At 43.1% G+C, this 16,540-nt stretch overlaps 3 protein-coding genes across 8 annotated transcripts in view; 2 read left to right on the forward strand and 1 right to left on the reverse strand.

Moving 5' to 3' along the window:
- The window catches only part of LOC104924454 (signal-induced proliferation-associated 1-like protein 2), an 81,893-nt gene extending 75,261 nt beyond the window's left edge, over positions 1 to 6,632 (reverse strand). For 3 of the 6 annotated variants that reach the window (XM_027277690.1, XM_027277689.1, XM_027277691.1), the window contains exon 1: positions 6,391 to 6,611. The gene's annotated coding sequence lies outside the window, so the exon portion shown is untranslated. Of the gene's footprint in view, positions 1 to 6,248; positions 6,303 to 6,390 lie in introns of those variants that run through there. The other 3 variants (XM_027277688.1, XM_027277693.1, XM_027277692.1) reach the window with 3 other exon arrangements.
- Positions 6,633 to 7,120: 488 nt separating this feature from the next.
- map10 (microtubule associated protein 10) lies at positions 7,121 to 10,142 on the forward strand. Its single transcript, XM_010737807.3, has one exon. It carries the CDS (start codon positions 7,244 to 7,246, stop codon positions 9,683 to 9,685), a length of 2,442 nt encoding a protein of 813 aa, XP_010736109.3. The 5' UTR covers positions 7,121 to 7,243; the 3' UTR covers positions 9,686 to 10,142.
- Positions 10,143 to 10,865: 723 nt separating this feature from the next.
- ntpcr (nucleoside-triphosphatase, cancer-related) lies at positions 10,866 to 13,938 on the forward strand. Its single transcript, XM_010737798.3, has 5 exons — positions 10,866 to 10,984; positions 11,549 to 11,711; positions 11,808 to 11,910; positions 12,428 to 12,637; positions 13,194 to 13,938. Exons 1-5 carry the CDS (start codon positions 10,951 to 10,953, stop codon positions 13,269 to 13,271), a joined length of 588 nt encoding a protein of 195 aa, XP_010736100.2. The 5' UTR covers positions 10,866 to 10,950; the 3' UTR covers positions 13,272 to 13,938.
- The last annotated feature ends 2,602 nt before the right edge of the window (positions 13,939 to 16,540 follow it).

A 16,540-nucleotide genomic window follows, 5' to 3' on the forward strand; every position in this document is an offset into this window, starting at 1 on the left:
AAATACAAGAATAACATCCAAATATGTTTTGTCAGCGCTTTTATAAAACACAATGACAGATTACAGACCATGACTAGACTTTCTAATTTGTCTCATGTCGGTGGGCCGGCAGCATGAAAGGAAGCAACAAAAAACAGACACTTTCACACAATGGATAAAAAGGCTGTTTAGGAGAAAGTTGCTTCCGGTAAAAAGGCTGATAACCAGAAAACTTGTACATTCCCATCAGTACTGTACTCTGAACAGAAAAGGCAATCTTCCAACAGCACAAAGCAGCCTCTGTCAAACGGCACAAAGTGGAATGATTAAATTATTTTATTCTCAGATCCTTAAATTCTTTTAAATGAGTAAATACGACTTAACAAATCTGCTTTACACTGTACAGTGTAACATCTATCTACTATCTACTTCACTCTCGACAACACTGTGGATGCACTGCGGTGCACTGGTGAGGTTAAGTGAAGGATACTGGCTCCAGCAGCAATGCCCCAATGGCTCACATTCGCACGCATGCAAACACACTAAAGCTGAGCACTTGATGGCACATCTGTCACGGCTCTGCTCCATTTCACTTGTTAATTACAATCAACCTCTATCAGAAACAAGTCGGCGTACTTTTACGCTTCAAAACAACTCATCCAATGGCTATTTTGCTCCTTAGCTTACGCAGGGTCAATTTGGCCATCAAGGGCGCAGATGCTGACGGGGGGGGGGGGGGGGGTTCGTGCAGTACAGGCCTACATGTTACGACTTCAAGTCAAGGTACCTTTGAGGACTTCAACATGGCTATTAAAAAGATACTATGAAATAAATAATCTTATGGCTGAGGAGTTTTATTTCTATATTTCCCTGTAACTATACAAATGTTTGTTTCATTTTACACCCATTTTTCTATCCTCTTGGTCAATTTGAAGTTCTAGACCAAACGCCTTTACCAAGGTGGTGTTCAATGAATAAATAGACAGAGACAGAAAGAGAACCAGTCTACAGAGGCTGCGATGGTATGCAGTCTGGACTGGCTGGATCACCCACACCCAATCCTGTCTGTCTATTCAGACAGACCCTTTCTTTTTCGCTACAGTAGGAAGGCGGTATGCACACCGGCACTAAACCAAATCCCTTCTTATCTCCCATTGGAGGCTGGCTGGGACCACAGAGGTCATCTCGCCCGATTGTTTGGGCCCGCTGAGGGGAACACAGACTGAGTTAACCCCATGGGTCATGACTGGTCCTTGGACGCAGTGGCAATCGGGTTAATGACTGGCCAGCACTCATTCTCTCCATTGTGGCCCAGTGACAGACACGTAGACAAAACATGTAAGGAGGGTCAGCAACTTTCAGTGGCCTTTTCTCCAACATTCCTGATATGGACACTAATGAGTCCCTTAGGGAACACGGGGTGCAGACATAATTCATCTTGGCAAGACACATTTTCCTATATGCTTGACTATTGCAAATCCATAATGCATGAACATGATGTTTTTTGGAGTGACACTGTTCAATGATTGGCTTGGTAAAACAAAGACTGATCCACCCCTGCTTACAGCTCTGACAAGTGGTGTTTGCACTGCTGTCCATTGGGTAGATCTTGTCATGAAAGGAGAAGAAATTAGATAAAACCATTGTGTGTTCACAACAGGAAACAAACTAATGGATTTAAAGGCAAAGCTGGAAGGTTGTGATTCGCCTCCATTTTACTGTTTAACTTGCGAATGCATCATTATTTTAACCCAGTATGGTTAACCAGTGGGGTGGGGTGAGGCGAGTAAATGGCAAGAGAGCTTAATTTTTTAAGTGTTTCGCAATTACGTCAATCAGGGCTCTTAAACAGTTGTGCTGTGCAGCCTTTGAGGTTCTGGTCTCATGTGTGTTGGTTCATCCAGATGCTCTCCACATTGTTTTTACGTTCATATGGCAGCATATACATAGGCACAGTGCCTAAGCCATATAATGGCAGAGAAGAAGTCCTGACAATGACGGTCCTCCTTGAAATGACCCACATTGTGTCTGAGATTATGTGGATTAGTGGTTTTCTTTCTGATATAAACAAATCTTACAGTTACATCTGTGTTGACTGTGTTAACATCTGTGCCTTACAGGAGATCATATGTAGCTCCGTCTGTCATTCCAGTGTGCAGGATGGAGCTCAGTTCAGAAAATCATGTGGGGTTTCAAAAGGTCATCGTGAAAAAGGTCCAAGCTGGTCTAAGCCGGTCATATGATTTTTTTTTTCCGGCGACACAGTAGTACTATCTAATGCATGGATATAATGCAATATATCATTCAATGTGCACTGCAACAAAATGGTTTCAAACCAGCTGTAATACAGATATAGTGAAGTATACTGTGTATTATCCATGTCTCCGGCTTAAATGATCAAATGCCTCATCTTTTCCATAATTGTTCTGACCATGCATGAGCCAGCAGTGATGGTGGAGTAGGTCATCAGAGGGCTCAAACCTTTATTCTCCCCTCCTCCCACAAATCCTACCTCCTCCACACTCCTTCAGCAGCTCGGTTGCGTGTCACCAGAGGTTGACAGGGTACTAACCAGCGATGGCGCGATCAACATTTGACTTCTGTCATTATGCCATCTGCTCCATACAACAGCATCCCCCTCAAGCCACTGATGACACTGCTTCTTCACTCAAATGTGCTTGGCACGGCAGTGAACTGCTGGTTGAGCGGCAAGAGGGTGGGAAATTAAAGAGCACATCAGATACAACATGTACAAGACACAAGGGACAGGCTGGTGGAGCAGCTATTTAAGCCAATTTTCTAGAGATAATAGCATCTATGTGCAAACGAGCATGCATAAAAATGTTCAATGGATCCATTTCTCTTTTAAAACCATTTAAGGCACAATGCAGAAATCCCTCAGTAAAATGCCTTTAAATGGCAAGCCTTACATCTGACCAAACACAGCATCCATCTGCTTCTAATCTGTTCTATCTACTGTAAGGCTTAACCACATCAGTACGGTCAGATTGACATAACATCTATGAGACACCAATAAATAAACAAGCGTAGCGGCACATGAGGGCACCAATCCACATATGTCCCAAAGAAACAAGCCACAGGCCATAACATCTCATTTGTGCATATCACATAAAGAGTGGAAATATTGTGCTGTGAAGGGCTGCTGGCGTCTCCTCGTGTTTCCCTGGAATGGATGCTGACATATGCCAGTGCCTGAACAAGCTGTAAAACATGTTGTTTTAATGCCATTAGAATGATTACGCATGAGATGTCCTACAATGCGTAGTTAAGAGAAAAATGATGAACAACCCAATACGCTAACCTTAGATCCAAACTAGAAGTATGTCTGTCACTGATGAGCTCTTAAGCGATCACAGATCTAACTGAGATCTCAAATCAATGTCCAACCTTCATCTCCAGTGAACACATCACGAACATTGCTCACTAAACCACCCACATCCATCACAAACAGACCCCCGTGAGGAACAAGGATCAATCCATAACAAAACATCAACCTAATGACGACATCTGTGCTTTCCCTGACAGTGATGAGTGGGCTTAAACCCTTCCATAAATCCAGACTGCTATCAAAACAAAGGCTGACAAAAAGATGGAGAGAAAGTCTGGCTCTCACAACAGGAGCAGGCAGCATGTGATCCCCTGTCTGCTGGTTGGTTGGTTTTGAAGCAACAGGATTTGGTCGGGAGGCCTATTGTGACTCCTGGCTAGTCAGCCAGCCAGCCGGTCAGTCGGCACAGACCAGACCAAGTTTCCTGATCCTCGTCACATGTGCGGGGTGTGGGATCTGCTGAAAGGGCGGGAGGGGGGTGGGGGGGCACATGGTTTGGCATGATTCTATGGTACAATAAGGAGAAATGCATCACCCCTAACAAATGTGGTCTGAATCTAAGCACTTGAGCAGTTTTTTCTTCTTCTCCTTTTACTGTTCTCCAAATCATGACTAGTCAGCACACAAGTAGCAAAGCACTGTGGGAACAGAGACAAAAAAGGGGAAAGAGCAGGAGACAGTGTCAGGCGCACTGAGGGGAAGTGGTGTAACAAGAAGACTGAAATCAGCCACGGCTGTTAAGTGCTTTCCCAAACCCAAAAGAGGCCCACACAACAGTGCGTGTGTGTGCTATGGTGTGTTCTGTGTTATGGTAATATCTTTATATCGCTTACCGTTAAACAAACACGGCAGAACGGCTGTAACTCTAGTGGGGCGTCTCCAGGCCCACTAGGCCACAAGACATCCCAACCAGCTCCGCAATGATAACAACTGGATATGGCCTGTGGGCATGTCAAAGGAAGCCATTCCTCTGCCAATCCTGACAGGTGCCTTATTGTTCAGCTGAGCACACATTGTGCACATAACTTTATTTTGAGAGACATATCTATCCAGCTCAATTACCCATTGTCTGGTTAGCCATGCAGAAAGCTCTGGTAGAAATAGAAGAGAACATATTTCTTCTTCGGGGCCCTGTCTCTGCCCTGTTGGAGGCTGAATGCAACAGATCTCTATTCAAACTGAGATTGAAAGACTTTCCCTGGCACTGTCATTATCATGGCTGCTGAATAGGTTTCCCTCTAGGAGTGCGCTGCTGGCAGTGGGTGAGATGGGGTATCTAGGAAGCCTCTTTGTCATTTACATTAGGGGAGATCTGGTCTTTAATTCACCTTTCATCTATCTGGGGACAGCTGTTACTTTAATGTGACAAAAAACACAGAATTTCCAACAGTAAATCCAAAAAGTAAAGATCATATGGTTGGTGTATGGAGTACAACTACATAATGAGGAAAGGCATGAATCCAAACTCAAGTGGAAAAACACGTTCGCTAATAGAAATATTTGCATGATGACAGAGAGAATGAGCAGATTAATGGGCTTGTTTTTTTGTTTTTTTTTTCGCTTTTGTGCACAATAACAGCAAATTATTCACACCTCACTACATATGTCTATATGCACATTCAGGAGAGTGGTCAGTTGAAAAATTGCCTCCCTGATGTGCAGAACTATGACAGCTGGAGCTAAGCCAAACATTTTTGGCATTAAAGGAAAATATGTTAAATGTTATACCAGGCCATCAACATACTGGAGCCATCTTAAAACACTCCTGTGCCTACTTAGCTCAGCACAGCCCCACGGAAAACTAATCCATCCCAGACATAAAATCCAGTGAAAAAATAATGGTGTCTTATTGATTTCAACGCTCCGGGAGCAGAGAATTCTTTATGCTTGATCTGTTCAGAGGGGAGCCATGAAGCCAGGAGGACATTTATCGAGTGCACTGAGAATTAAACAATGGAAAGTTACATCTACACTCACGAGCACCTTGTTGTTGTGTCTGCAGCTAGCCACCAGTCGAGGAATGGGCTTATTTGTTTTCCTTCATTGGGAAGTTAGTTATTGTGGAGGCTAAACTTCCTGCAGGAAGACAGCAAAGGATATGGTGCTGAAAAGACAAACAACTTGTCACTTGTTTACTCTCCCAGTGGGGTATACAGTGCAGTATACATGTAGATTGATAAAGCAAGATTGTACATACTGTGTGCAAGCAGGCTGCCAGATATTATTTACAGAGGAACCAAACAACTCATGTTAGGGGAAACACTTCTTTGTCTGGACATACAGACAAGCTCCCACTGCTGTGAAGAGTCAAGATAAACAGGAGTGTGTTTTTCTTTGAGCATTGCCAACATAAATAAAAACATATTTCAGTCTGGGCTTCCAATAAAACAATTAAATATGGCCTATAAGATTCTAGAAATGTTGGCTTCAGCTACAGTGGGGCATGAGAAGGCTTTATTACCCATGACCAGTTGGACAATGATGCCTTTATCGCCCCCCAACGTTTTCATGGCAGCACACCACTGAGCAAATCCATTCAAAAATATTTCTGTGCAAAATCCAGCCATATCACCCACAGCACGCGCGCACACACTGCCACCACCATCACCAAAAATCTGACGTCAACGTGTGATATAATTAACAGTAAAATATGTTTTTAAAATTTTATTTAGATAATATTTAGCCTGTCTCCAGGTGTTCTGCATTGCATTTGGTCTTTATGTGAGGCTAACATGCTCCATAATAAAAACAAAACAAAACAAACATGAGTCAATATCAGCGCGTAGCTCCCACCATACACTTCATGAATACATACAAATATGAGCTATAGATAGGCTGCAGCTGAAACATCATATCACCCGCTTCTTTAAACGTTTGCCTCTTAAATTACCCCCGCCTCGGTGCCTGAAAGTAACTTTACCCTTTGTGTTCACTATCACCGCCGATACGCCTCTCGCCACTCTCACTGTGCGTAGCGCTCCTCACTTTGAGCTGCAGCCCTACTTTTTACTTTGTTGGTCGGCTCGGAGGGAGAAAAAAAAAAGCTACGGTCCGGGTCTTACCTTTAAATGTGAGCGGCGTCCTGTCCAGTTTGCTATGTTGTTGACGTTGTCGCTTATCCTTTAAAGTGTAAAAAACCAGTTGAAGCTGCGGTAGTCGCTCTCACATCTCTCTCTGTCAGTCTCAACCTCCAGACTGAAGGAGCTCAGACCATGGATCCATCCAGCACCTATCCCCGTGATGACAACACGCAGGGAAAGAGGCTCCGCCCACCCGACGCCCGTACAAACTCTCTGCTGTTCACTCCAGTCCGCTGCCAAATTATCATCTAATATTAACAGGTCGACATTGAAGCGATAATATCAGACTAATAACCATTATAGGATAACGGTGAATACCGAGCCTGCTGTGTAAAGGAGTCCGGTGGCCTTGTTGTCTTTCACCACAAGACTATTTTAGTCTATAAGCCCAATAAGCCCCACAGTGGCACCATCTGGTGAACTGCAGAAAAGTTGCTCTCTCCCTAACTGCACCTGAATGAATTATATTAATATCAATTTTACATGTGTTCATAATTAGAGTTTTTCTGGATAATTTGCTATTTAATATTTTATTTTTAATTGTTTAAATGTGAAAACTTCTATAATTACACGTATTTTACAAATACACACAAAACCATATTTGCAAAAAATATATATATATAACAAAACTAAAGCAGACTTATTGATATTTAATGCCGTTTTAAATCAGCGCTACACATAAAAGGTCAACTGAAACTACATCTCCCAGGTATCCCGGGGAACTGTGTGACGTAAAATGCTCGCGACAGTTTGTTTCCATGGAGAAAGAAGCTAAACGCCTCAGTTTGCGGATTGGCTAAGTGCTAATAAGATAGCTGGCTCGCTTTATGGTCTCATGATGTCAGCAGGACAAGACAGCGACAACCTGGAGACTCTGTTTTCATTCGAGCTGCTGGTGGAGTGTATCCGACTCGAGAGAGAAAGTCAAGTTTCCGACGAGCTGGCTGTTGGAGTACGGTTACTGGATTTTCCAACGCTGCTCATTTACCAGCCTCAGAAGAGCATTAACCAACAAGATCAGCAGGGGGAACACGCCTTCAACAGGGGCAAGTCTTGTTTCTTCAAAATGAACCTGAGCTCACTGCACACCCAGCTCTGCAGCAGCCCTCTGTATGCCATGGTGCTGGATGTGAAAGAGGAGATCCCCAGATTAGTCGGGACTTCACTCATCTCTCTGGCCAAAGTGATGGACAGGATCAGGCTGGATGTGACCCGTCGTGGTGCTTCTGCTCCCTCGTCTCACGGTGAAAGGGGGCTCGTCGGTGTGTGCAACCTCACAGGGGAGAAAATTGGATCAATTTCACTGAGTTATAAGCTGCTAAGCCTGGGTGTTAGTTTACTGCCACATGTCACAGACAGCGGGGCTCTTAAAAGCCAAGGTGTACATGTAGAACAACATGTACGAGGACTCAACGTGAGGAAAAGCATATCGACAGACTTGCTGCCTCTTGACTGTGCACCCACTCTGGACAAGTCTGATGTTGGCAGAAACATCCCAAACAAACCATCAAATGAGAGTAACGTAATACATGAGGATAAACAGGACAACGTTGCCATGCGGGCAGAAAGACAGACTCTCAAAGAGCCTGAAAACGGCTTTGAAGAAGATTTAACTGTGTTTTGTCCGCCACATCTCTTCTACAATAACTCATCAGAGGAGAGAAGCAGAAATGAACAGGGTGATTGCAAATTACTCAATCTAGACTCTGAGGATTTTACATTCGAAGACGCATCTTCAGAGGAAGAGACGGCTGAAAATAAAACTGAGGGTAAAACTTCTCCGGTGAACCAGAGAGAAAGACATGGTGTAAAAACGTCAAGTGGGGCGACACTAAATGTCCTCGGGGAAGCATTACAGCAGTTGCCTCTGTTGAACGCTCTTCTTGTCGAGCTGTCACAGCTGAACGACCAGAACCCACACCAGCAATTGTCTATTCATCCCAACCTAGCCTGGATTTACAGGCCCGCTTCCACAGAGCCTTCGGCAAGGCGTGGGAACACAGCACAAAAGGTACAAACCAAATCGCTGCAGAAAGGCAGACAGGAGACTAGTTTGCATTTAAAGCAGTTACATTCCCCCAGAAACTGTTCTACACCAGTAGTAAGGCATGCGTCTGTCGGAAAGAAAGACAAACAAGAAGAGGGTGTGATTGAGAGTATGAGCTCCAGTACCTCTCCGAGGAAGAGGCTTGTGTATGGTACAACGAAAACATTTAATCTAAGGCTGCAGAAAATTTCTCCCCTGAAAGTAAAACGGCGTGAATGCATGGACTTATTACAGAGTGAAACACAGTCGAGTATGGCCAAAGGGAAGACAAAGTCAGGTAATAAAATCATGAAGTCCAGCAAAAGAAAATCAGCATTAAACCAGAGCTCCAGCCTCAATGAAAATATCGAGACAATGATACAAAGCATCACGGTGGACTCCGAAACAGTCACGCTAAAACAGAAAAACCTGCATGGCAAAGTTTGTGGTAAACAAGACGGACACTCTCAGACAATTTCAGAAAAAGCTTCCCCTTCTGAACGAGGCTTGAAATGTATTCACATCCCCAGTGTGGGCGGTGACGGTGTCGCCCAAAACAAAGACAAGAGCGAGCGTCACAGTGAATCGAATCAATCACAGCCTGAATCTGACAGGCACAGAGACAAAATTGAATCTTCAGGAAGCAGCAGATGCAGCACCCCCTCACTGTCAGACTCCAGCGGGGAAGGAAATGAGGAGGCAGACTACGCCGATGACTTTAACAGTCTTGAGCCCAGCGATGCCTACTCGAGTAGCCCCGAGCCCTCCAGAGCAAAGACTCCCAGGTCTCCTGTCCGCCTGGACTTCCGCACCTCCGACTCCGGCTCTGAAATTTTCCAGAGGAGAGCTGTCCTCCCTGTGCCGGTCAAAGCACCCAGCTCTCCACAGCGTACTCTGAGGGGTACACACATCATCCGGCCTCGAACACACACCTCGGCCCTCAGCTTTTCCTCTGAAGATGGTGACAGGTCGGCATCCTTACAAACAATATGCTCCAGAAAACGGATGACAGAGAGTGGAGGAGTGGAAAGGAGCTCTGGCGCTGACAGTTTTATGTCATCAAGAGGTCAAAGGAGCGAGTCGACCAGGAACAGCAGCCCAGTTCGAGGATTTTCTGTAGAATCAGTGTCGTCCTTTGAACCACAGGAGGCAGAGGAACTGGAAGACGGGCTTGGATCTCTGGATTTCAGAAAGGAGTATCAGGATATCTCTAAGCTAGTGGCCAACAAACTCCCTGGTTACACTATGTAAAGAAAAATATAGCTCCACATCATGATAGTATAATGTATAATGCTACATTATTTCCCTTAACTGTTAAACATATCAGCAGCAGTACTGACTCTGCTGTACATCTAGTAAATGTGTACGCTTTCAAATGCATCATTTCCCCTTTCAGTTCTGACATCTGACAACCTTTTTGAATAAAGAAATGCTTTCTCTGGAAATGATGGAATCATTTTACTTCTTAATCATTCAGCTAATGCTAGGCTCCTGTACATTTGCATAAAGTGTTGGATGGCGAGTCTTTTAGTAATACTGTATATAAGAGGATGGAAAAATCTTTCCACGCGCGCGTCATTTATGCAAATCAAGCCCTCGTTTCCAGCAGAGTTGTCACAAGCTGAAAATCTCCCAGAGCTTGTAGGGCAGCTCCTGATTTCAGGGTATTTCATTTAAATACCACCTGCCACTTTGCATTCGGCCCTTGATATTATTTGATAAGCAAAACATAGACAGCTATTTAATTCATTTGAAAAACGGGTCGCTCTGTGTTTTGCATGGCAGTTATGTATACAGTGTGTTGAACAGTTCAGGGGTTTCACTGGGACTACTGAACCACTCATTTAGCAAATGTGCAAATGTATTATTATTAAGTCAGTTTAATCAAGTGCTGTAATTATATCCAAGGTATTTGTACTTTGAGTATTTTCATTTTATGCTACTATAATTATACTGCAGTCGATCGATCAGAGGAGGAGCTATTGTACTTTTTTTACTCTATCACATTTATTTGACAGCTCCAGCACTCATGTCAATTTTAAAAACAGAACAGTTCAAATGAGACAGATTAAAAAAAACAGCTGCAACTTTAAGCTGCTGGTTACACTTACATGATAATAATAAATTAGTAATATTAAACCACAGGATAGGATCCAATCTGCATGATCTTGATGTTACTCTTGATACATTTTAAAAATGCAGGACTGAATAATAAATGCAGTTCCCTTTACTTAAGTAAAGCATGCAAATACTTCATTTGTTTCCATCATTGACTGTATAATAACTACTATAATATCTGGCTTTAAATCAGAGGTTGTTGCGCTTATAGTTTCAACAGATGTTGAATCTTTGCGTTAAATAAACTGAATTTTTGAGAAAACAACTCTAATCTGTCTTTTGCTAAACGACGCCTCTGGAGTCTAGCGCGCATGCGTCAAGCGTGTGCGTACGCTGTGTACGGAAGCGCAGCAGCAGCAGCAGCAGCAGCAGCAGCGTGCTCGGTGCTGTGAAGTGAAATGTTCAAACACGTTTTTCTGACAGGACCTCCAGGTAACCGTGAACAGCCCGTGTGTCCGGCGGTGCTCGACTTAAACTCGCTGTAAATCCTCAGCAGTCATTCAGCCGTGTTAACCCAGAGCAGCAGGCATATAGACAGTAACGCTGCTTCTCAGGAATGCTTGCATGCTATTATGCTACATGTTTAGATAGATAGATAGATGGATGGATGGATGGATGGATGGATGGATGGATGGATGGATAGATAGATAGATATACTTTATTTATCCCAAGCTGGGAAATTATAGTGCAGCAGCAGCATTACACAAAGTGACAAGTGACAACAAAAAATAAAAATATACTATAAAGCAAACTATACATAATAAAATATCAAAATGCAATAGTAAATACGATCAAATAAAATATATTGTACAGATGTATATACAGCTTAGTCACCATGACTACACACTGTTTAATGCCTGTATGAATAAACTGCGGAGCCAATATGACTAATGCATGTATTAAACATGTCCCAACATATCACAGTAAGGCACTGTGACCCAGCTTTGAATGGTGAGTTTTGCAGTAGTTTGACATTGTCCCTTGTTTTGCTTCCAGGTGTGGGGAAAACCACCCTGGTGCAGAAGGTCTGCGAGGCTTTAGTGTCATCAGGAGTGGGAGTTGAAGGGTTTTACACAGAGGAGGTCAGGGAGGCAGGCCGGAGAGTCGGCTTTGATGTAGTCACAGTGACAGGAGAGAGGGGCCACCTGTCCAGAATCAGGTAGCAGCCGCCTTGTCATCCTGCCCAAACTCAAACTACCTGCTATCTCTCTTATCGTGCTGTTTTTAGTAACCATCGCCTCATTTGAACTTCCAGAGATGTCGCCGGTTCATCTCATGGCAGACGGGAATACACAGTTGGGCAGTACGTGGTTGACTTGCCCTCGTTTGAAAGCCTGGCTCTCCCCCTTTTCACAAATGTAAGACACCAGCACATGTTTCCTTCTTTCCTAAACTCATCAGTAGATCAGTCCACTTAACAAATCATCAAACCTTTAATTTTCTTTCGAATTGACGGAATAATTGGAAGCTTGCAAACACATAAATTCCATAGTGACATTTTTAGTGTTGCTGGTGCCGTCTGGCTGTCACTGACCGTGATTAATCCGGCATGTAAAGTGAGCCTGGACTGACGCCTACACATGCGCTGCAAAGGAAGGTGTCTGTGCCGTGGCGGCACATATTCCACTTTCATCTCACTTAAAGCATCTCTGTAATCACTGCAGGTCACCCACTGCGTGTAACTATCTGTCAGTGAAATTCTCATAGATGAGACTTTAACATGATGAGCCATTTCCACATTTTTAGCCACATGACCCCTGATGAAACCTGTTTTATTAATAAATGTCCAAACTGAGCTGCTATCTTCTCTTTCTTGTAAATAACACCAAGCATACATATGACTCCTGCTTCATACTAACATCCCCCTTTTTCCAGGTGGGGTCAGCCGATGCAGGCGGCAGGAAAGTGTTTGTCATTGACGAGATTGGCAAAATGGAGCTCTTCAGCCAGTCGTTCATTAGGTCTGTGAGGCAGACTTTAGATAGCTCTTCCTACACCATCCTGGGCACCATCCCCATCCCCAAGGGCAAACCACTGGGTCTCGTTGAAGAGGTGCGGAGCCGGAGGGATGTCAAAGTCTTTACGGTGAGCACAAATGATAACACACTCCCCGCATAGGGGGGGTATTTGGGTCAGTTCATGAGCGTTTAGGTCCCACAATAGCTACAGGACACTGTTTACACTGTATCCACTTGGTCAATCATTCTGCTCACTAACGCAGAAGGGGCATGCCCTGCATTATCCCTCTCCTATAGCAGGATTAACTCTAAATCATGCGTGACTGATTCAACAACAAAGGGTGGTCTCAGATGTCAAGATAATTTATCACGGAAGACTCAGTTATGGATATTGTCATGCAAAACACTGGCTGTGCTGCAATAGTTATTATGTCAAACGAGGCACTTTTGGCCAAACATATGATTTTTTTATTTCACTCATGAGACAGTAGGTCAGAGATGAAGTGTTTACAACATGTGGTCTGATAATCTCAGAGTGGACAGAGGCTTAGATCTTTTGAGCGGACCAGGCATTTGTCACAGCTCTCATGTTCTTTCTATTTGACAGCACAGATTGTGTAATTCTACATTATATCTGCAGACGACCTGCTGCTGATTTTTTGCTTGTTTCTTTCCCCACTCAGCTGTCAAAGGAAAACAGAAACTCTATCCTACAAGACATTTTAGCGGCACTACGAAACTGTCTCAAACAAACATCCTAGTATGAAGATTCAGAGGAAAAAACGCTGCAGGTGGAGTGTTTTTTTTTTTGTTTTTTTTTGCTGACAGCATTTTTTCCGTTTGTGTCGATGCATTTACAGCACATGCAGCCAGAGTATGGAGTGGATCCACTCACGCTATATAACAGGGTTGTGACCTAACCTGAAGGGCATAGCGAGCTGCTGGAAGAGTTAGTGTGTCACATGCATGTATTATGTACACTTTTTTTTTCTTCCTTATGCAGCCTTAAAATGGATTGCATGCTGAATAATTGATTGTGAGATGGAACACAGCGAGGGAATTGTTCAGTTAGTGTGTAAATACCCCGTGCTGTCAGAGTCAAAGACCGCTAGTCCTGAAAACGGCTCTGTTTTATTTTTCATTCAGCGGGTTGTTCTTACTCTGCGGCAGGCATTTCTCACGTATTCATTTATTACATTAATTTGTCGACGAGAATAAGCGGTGGTTAATTCATTTTAATTCATTTATTTTGTTGCCTTGTGAGCCGCACTTTTGTTTGTCTTGTCAACCTGAGGATGTGCTCATTGAAAATCAATCAATATTTAACAGTGCAACTACGTCCAATCCTTTCATGGTTTATTCATCCACCTGAATGAACAACAACAACAAAAAAAGGAAAAATAAACCGTTTTTGTCTTCTATCAGTGAGATTGTTTTCATTTCTTATATTTAATGAATGGGAACTTCTAATTTGTTGATCAGCAACAACTGATGAATCTTATTTTCATGTTCAGCAGTGCAAATAAATAAATATGCTTCACTTTAGTTTCAGGGATTTCATGCTCCATCCCACGAGATAATGGAAATTTCTATCCATGTGCAGTCATATTACATTAAAGGATAAATGGTGTAATATGGGATCTTTGAGACGTCAGCTCAAAAAGAGTCTCTGAGGGGGCTTACAGCTATAGAGTTAGACATGTTGCCAAACTAAAGGAAAGGTGACAACAAACAGCTGCTAATGAAATCTGACACATTCATGCTTTTTTAGTTCATTTGGAAAAGGTGAAGTCTGTTTTTAGAGAGAGAAGTAGCTCAAGAACGTTCAAGGTTTGTCTGATAGTTGAGATCAGACACACTCTCTGCATGAGCGCCGAAGTCTGGAAGTTGTATCAAGGTTTTAATAGAAACCCTCTGGCAAAGATATTTGTTTCAACACCAAAGCATCTTCAGGTCATTTCAAAGTGAAAATACATGGAAGGCCTTTCCATGGCTTGTTTTTTTTAAAAATACTGCTTGTATAACTGATGTAACCTGTCAGGTTGGCTGCAGAGCGAGCTGCCAGCTGTGATCTGCGTCAGACGAGCTGCTGTGGCAGCATCTGTTCCGTGGCCACCACTGACATACCTCTGGATCAACTGGCGCTAACAGTCACTGAATTGGCTTCAAAGTCAACATCACGATTGTCCTATATATATATATTTTTTTTAACTGACGTGGAAATATGACGTTGCATTGCTATTGTAGGCTCAGACAGGCAATTAGATTTGATGGTATGGTTCAGCCAGGCAGTGTTGCTGAAGGGGCTGACTCTCCTGATTGGACAGTGATCCTCAGCACCCTGCAGCAGGGTAGCAGATGGGTTATGTAACAGTGACAAAGCCTTGCCAGTTTTTACCAAAAAAAGGGTGTGTGTGTCAGTGTGTCTCGTTCTGTGTGTGTGGATGCATTTGATGTGTTGTGATGTAATTAGCAACCATATTGTTCATATTATGACATTATGGATATGTACAGCAGGGATTCTCAGCCACAAGTACCTCTGCAGATGTCAGGGCGTACGTGAAAAGATTGTGGAGTAGCTCAATGAAGGAAAAAGAAAAAAGAAATCAAACATACCTCATATGAACATTGATAGGGGAAACAGCTAATAAAGGGACTGAGGTTAAAAGTTTTGTGAGTTATCTTGTAAGTTAAGTGTTTATTTTATATACATAAATAATGTTCATTTAACTTAACTCATTTAACTCCCTTCCTTACAGTGGCTCTATGATCCCCAAGTGGCGGCCTGCTCCCCCTCCACATTTTGAGAACCACTGGTCAAAAATGTAATGGACATAACAATTGATAACAAGTTACAGTTCTAAGATTAATGGTTGAATAAGTAGCTAAAATGAAAATGTAAACAGTTAAAAGAATATTTTCTAATTAAATATTATTAATACTTATATTGTTGATGTAAGGATACTTGAGTTCATCCGACGGCTGTTTGCCAAGTCTGCCAAAACAGTATCGTAAGGTGTGTGAAATGTTTATATTTTATAGTAATGTTGGCCATCATGCTTTACATTGTAAACACCGTGGTTCATACATAGTCATTGTGCAGCTGTGACAATTGGATACAGTGTCAGGGGACTTGAATGTACTGATGCATGAGCAGGAGGGGAGGTGCGTGAAAAGCCATATAGAACAGCTTGAATGAATATGAAGTGAATTAATATCCATATCACAGAGATACATTTACACCATATCTGTGGGACAGATGTCTGCGTGGCACCCTGTACCCTTTATCCCTCCACACATGGAGGACACAGAAATGCGAAAGAGCTTACCAACAATCCAGGACAAAAGAGAGCTCGCTGGTGGGAGGGTGGACGGCGGGGGGGGGGCCCGGAGCTTAGATGAGGAAAATTCTCTCCAGTTATTGCACTTTGTTGTAGCAGCCCGGGAGGCACAATGACAGCTGCAGAGGGCGGACATATTATGATATATTGTCCGAGAAGCCTTTGGCCAAAATGCCAAACACAGCTGATGAAAATCTGACATATTGTTCAAAGACCATGTGGGAGATACACAAAAGCCCACTCCAGCTTTTCTAAAGCATGACTTCAAATTCACTGTTTATTTCCCAAGATGATCATATGATTTATTGAAAGACGTGGAGCTAAAGCTTCTTAGCGTCTGTGATGTCAGATTTCTCGGTGCCAAAGCCTGCGTATGGTAAGTGCTTAGCAGCATGCCCTTAAATAAAGGTAATATCTCAGCATGTACCGTGAATGTGAGTTCTCACAGTTCCTGCTGTGGCTTTGCATCGCCCACAGGCATTGTGATTTCAGGTATATACTCTGAAAGCTCTTATTCTCCTCTTTGTGCTAATGGGCATAACTAAGGTCTGCTGGTCTTGACAGGTGGGCAGTTAATGTCAAACAGGATCTAAAGGCTCTGGAAATTAAGCCATTTGATCTGAGTTCCTAACCACTATTCCATCCTGCTGCCCACCACCGATGATTCCTTAACCACTCTCCCCATTACA

This window comes from Larimichthys crocea, chromosome III (genome assembly GCF_000972845.2).
Source record: "Larimichthys crocea isolate SSNF chromosome III, L_crocea_2.0, whole genome shotgun sequence".
NCBI lineage: Eukaryota > Metazoa > Chordata > Actinopteri > Sciaenidae > Larimichthys > Larimichthys crocea.

What these genes read in the sequence shown, in the direction of transcription:
- ntpcr (XM_010737798.3), top strand. Translation starts at nt 10,951, where the DNA reads ATGTTCAAACACGTTTTTCTGACAGGACCTCCAG. An exon ending in TTTTCTGACAGGACCTCCAG is followed by an intron (nt 10,985 to 11,548) that starts GTAACCGTGAAC and finishes TTTTGCTTCCAG; the next exon opens with GTGTGGGGAAAACCACCCTG. An exon ending in GGCCACCTGTCCAGAATCAG is followed by an intron (nt 11,712 to 11,807) that starts GTAGCAGCCGCC and finishes TTGAACTTCCAG; the next exon opens with AGATGTCGCCGGTTCATCTC.
- map10 (XM_010737807.3), top strand. Translation starts at nt 7,244, where the DNA reads ATGATGTCAGCAGGACAAGACAGCGACAACCTGGAGACTCTGTTTTCA.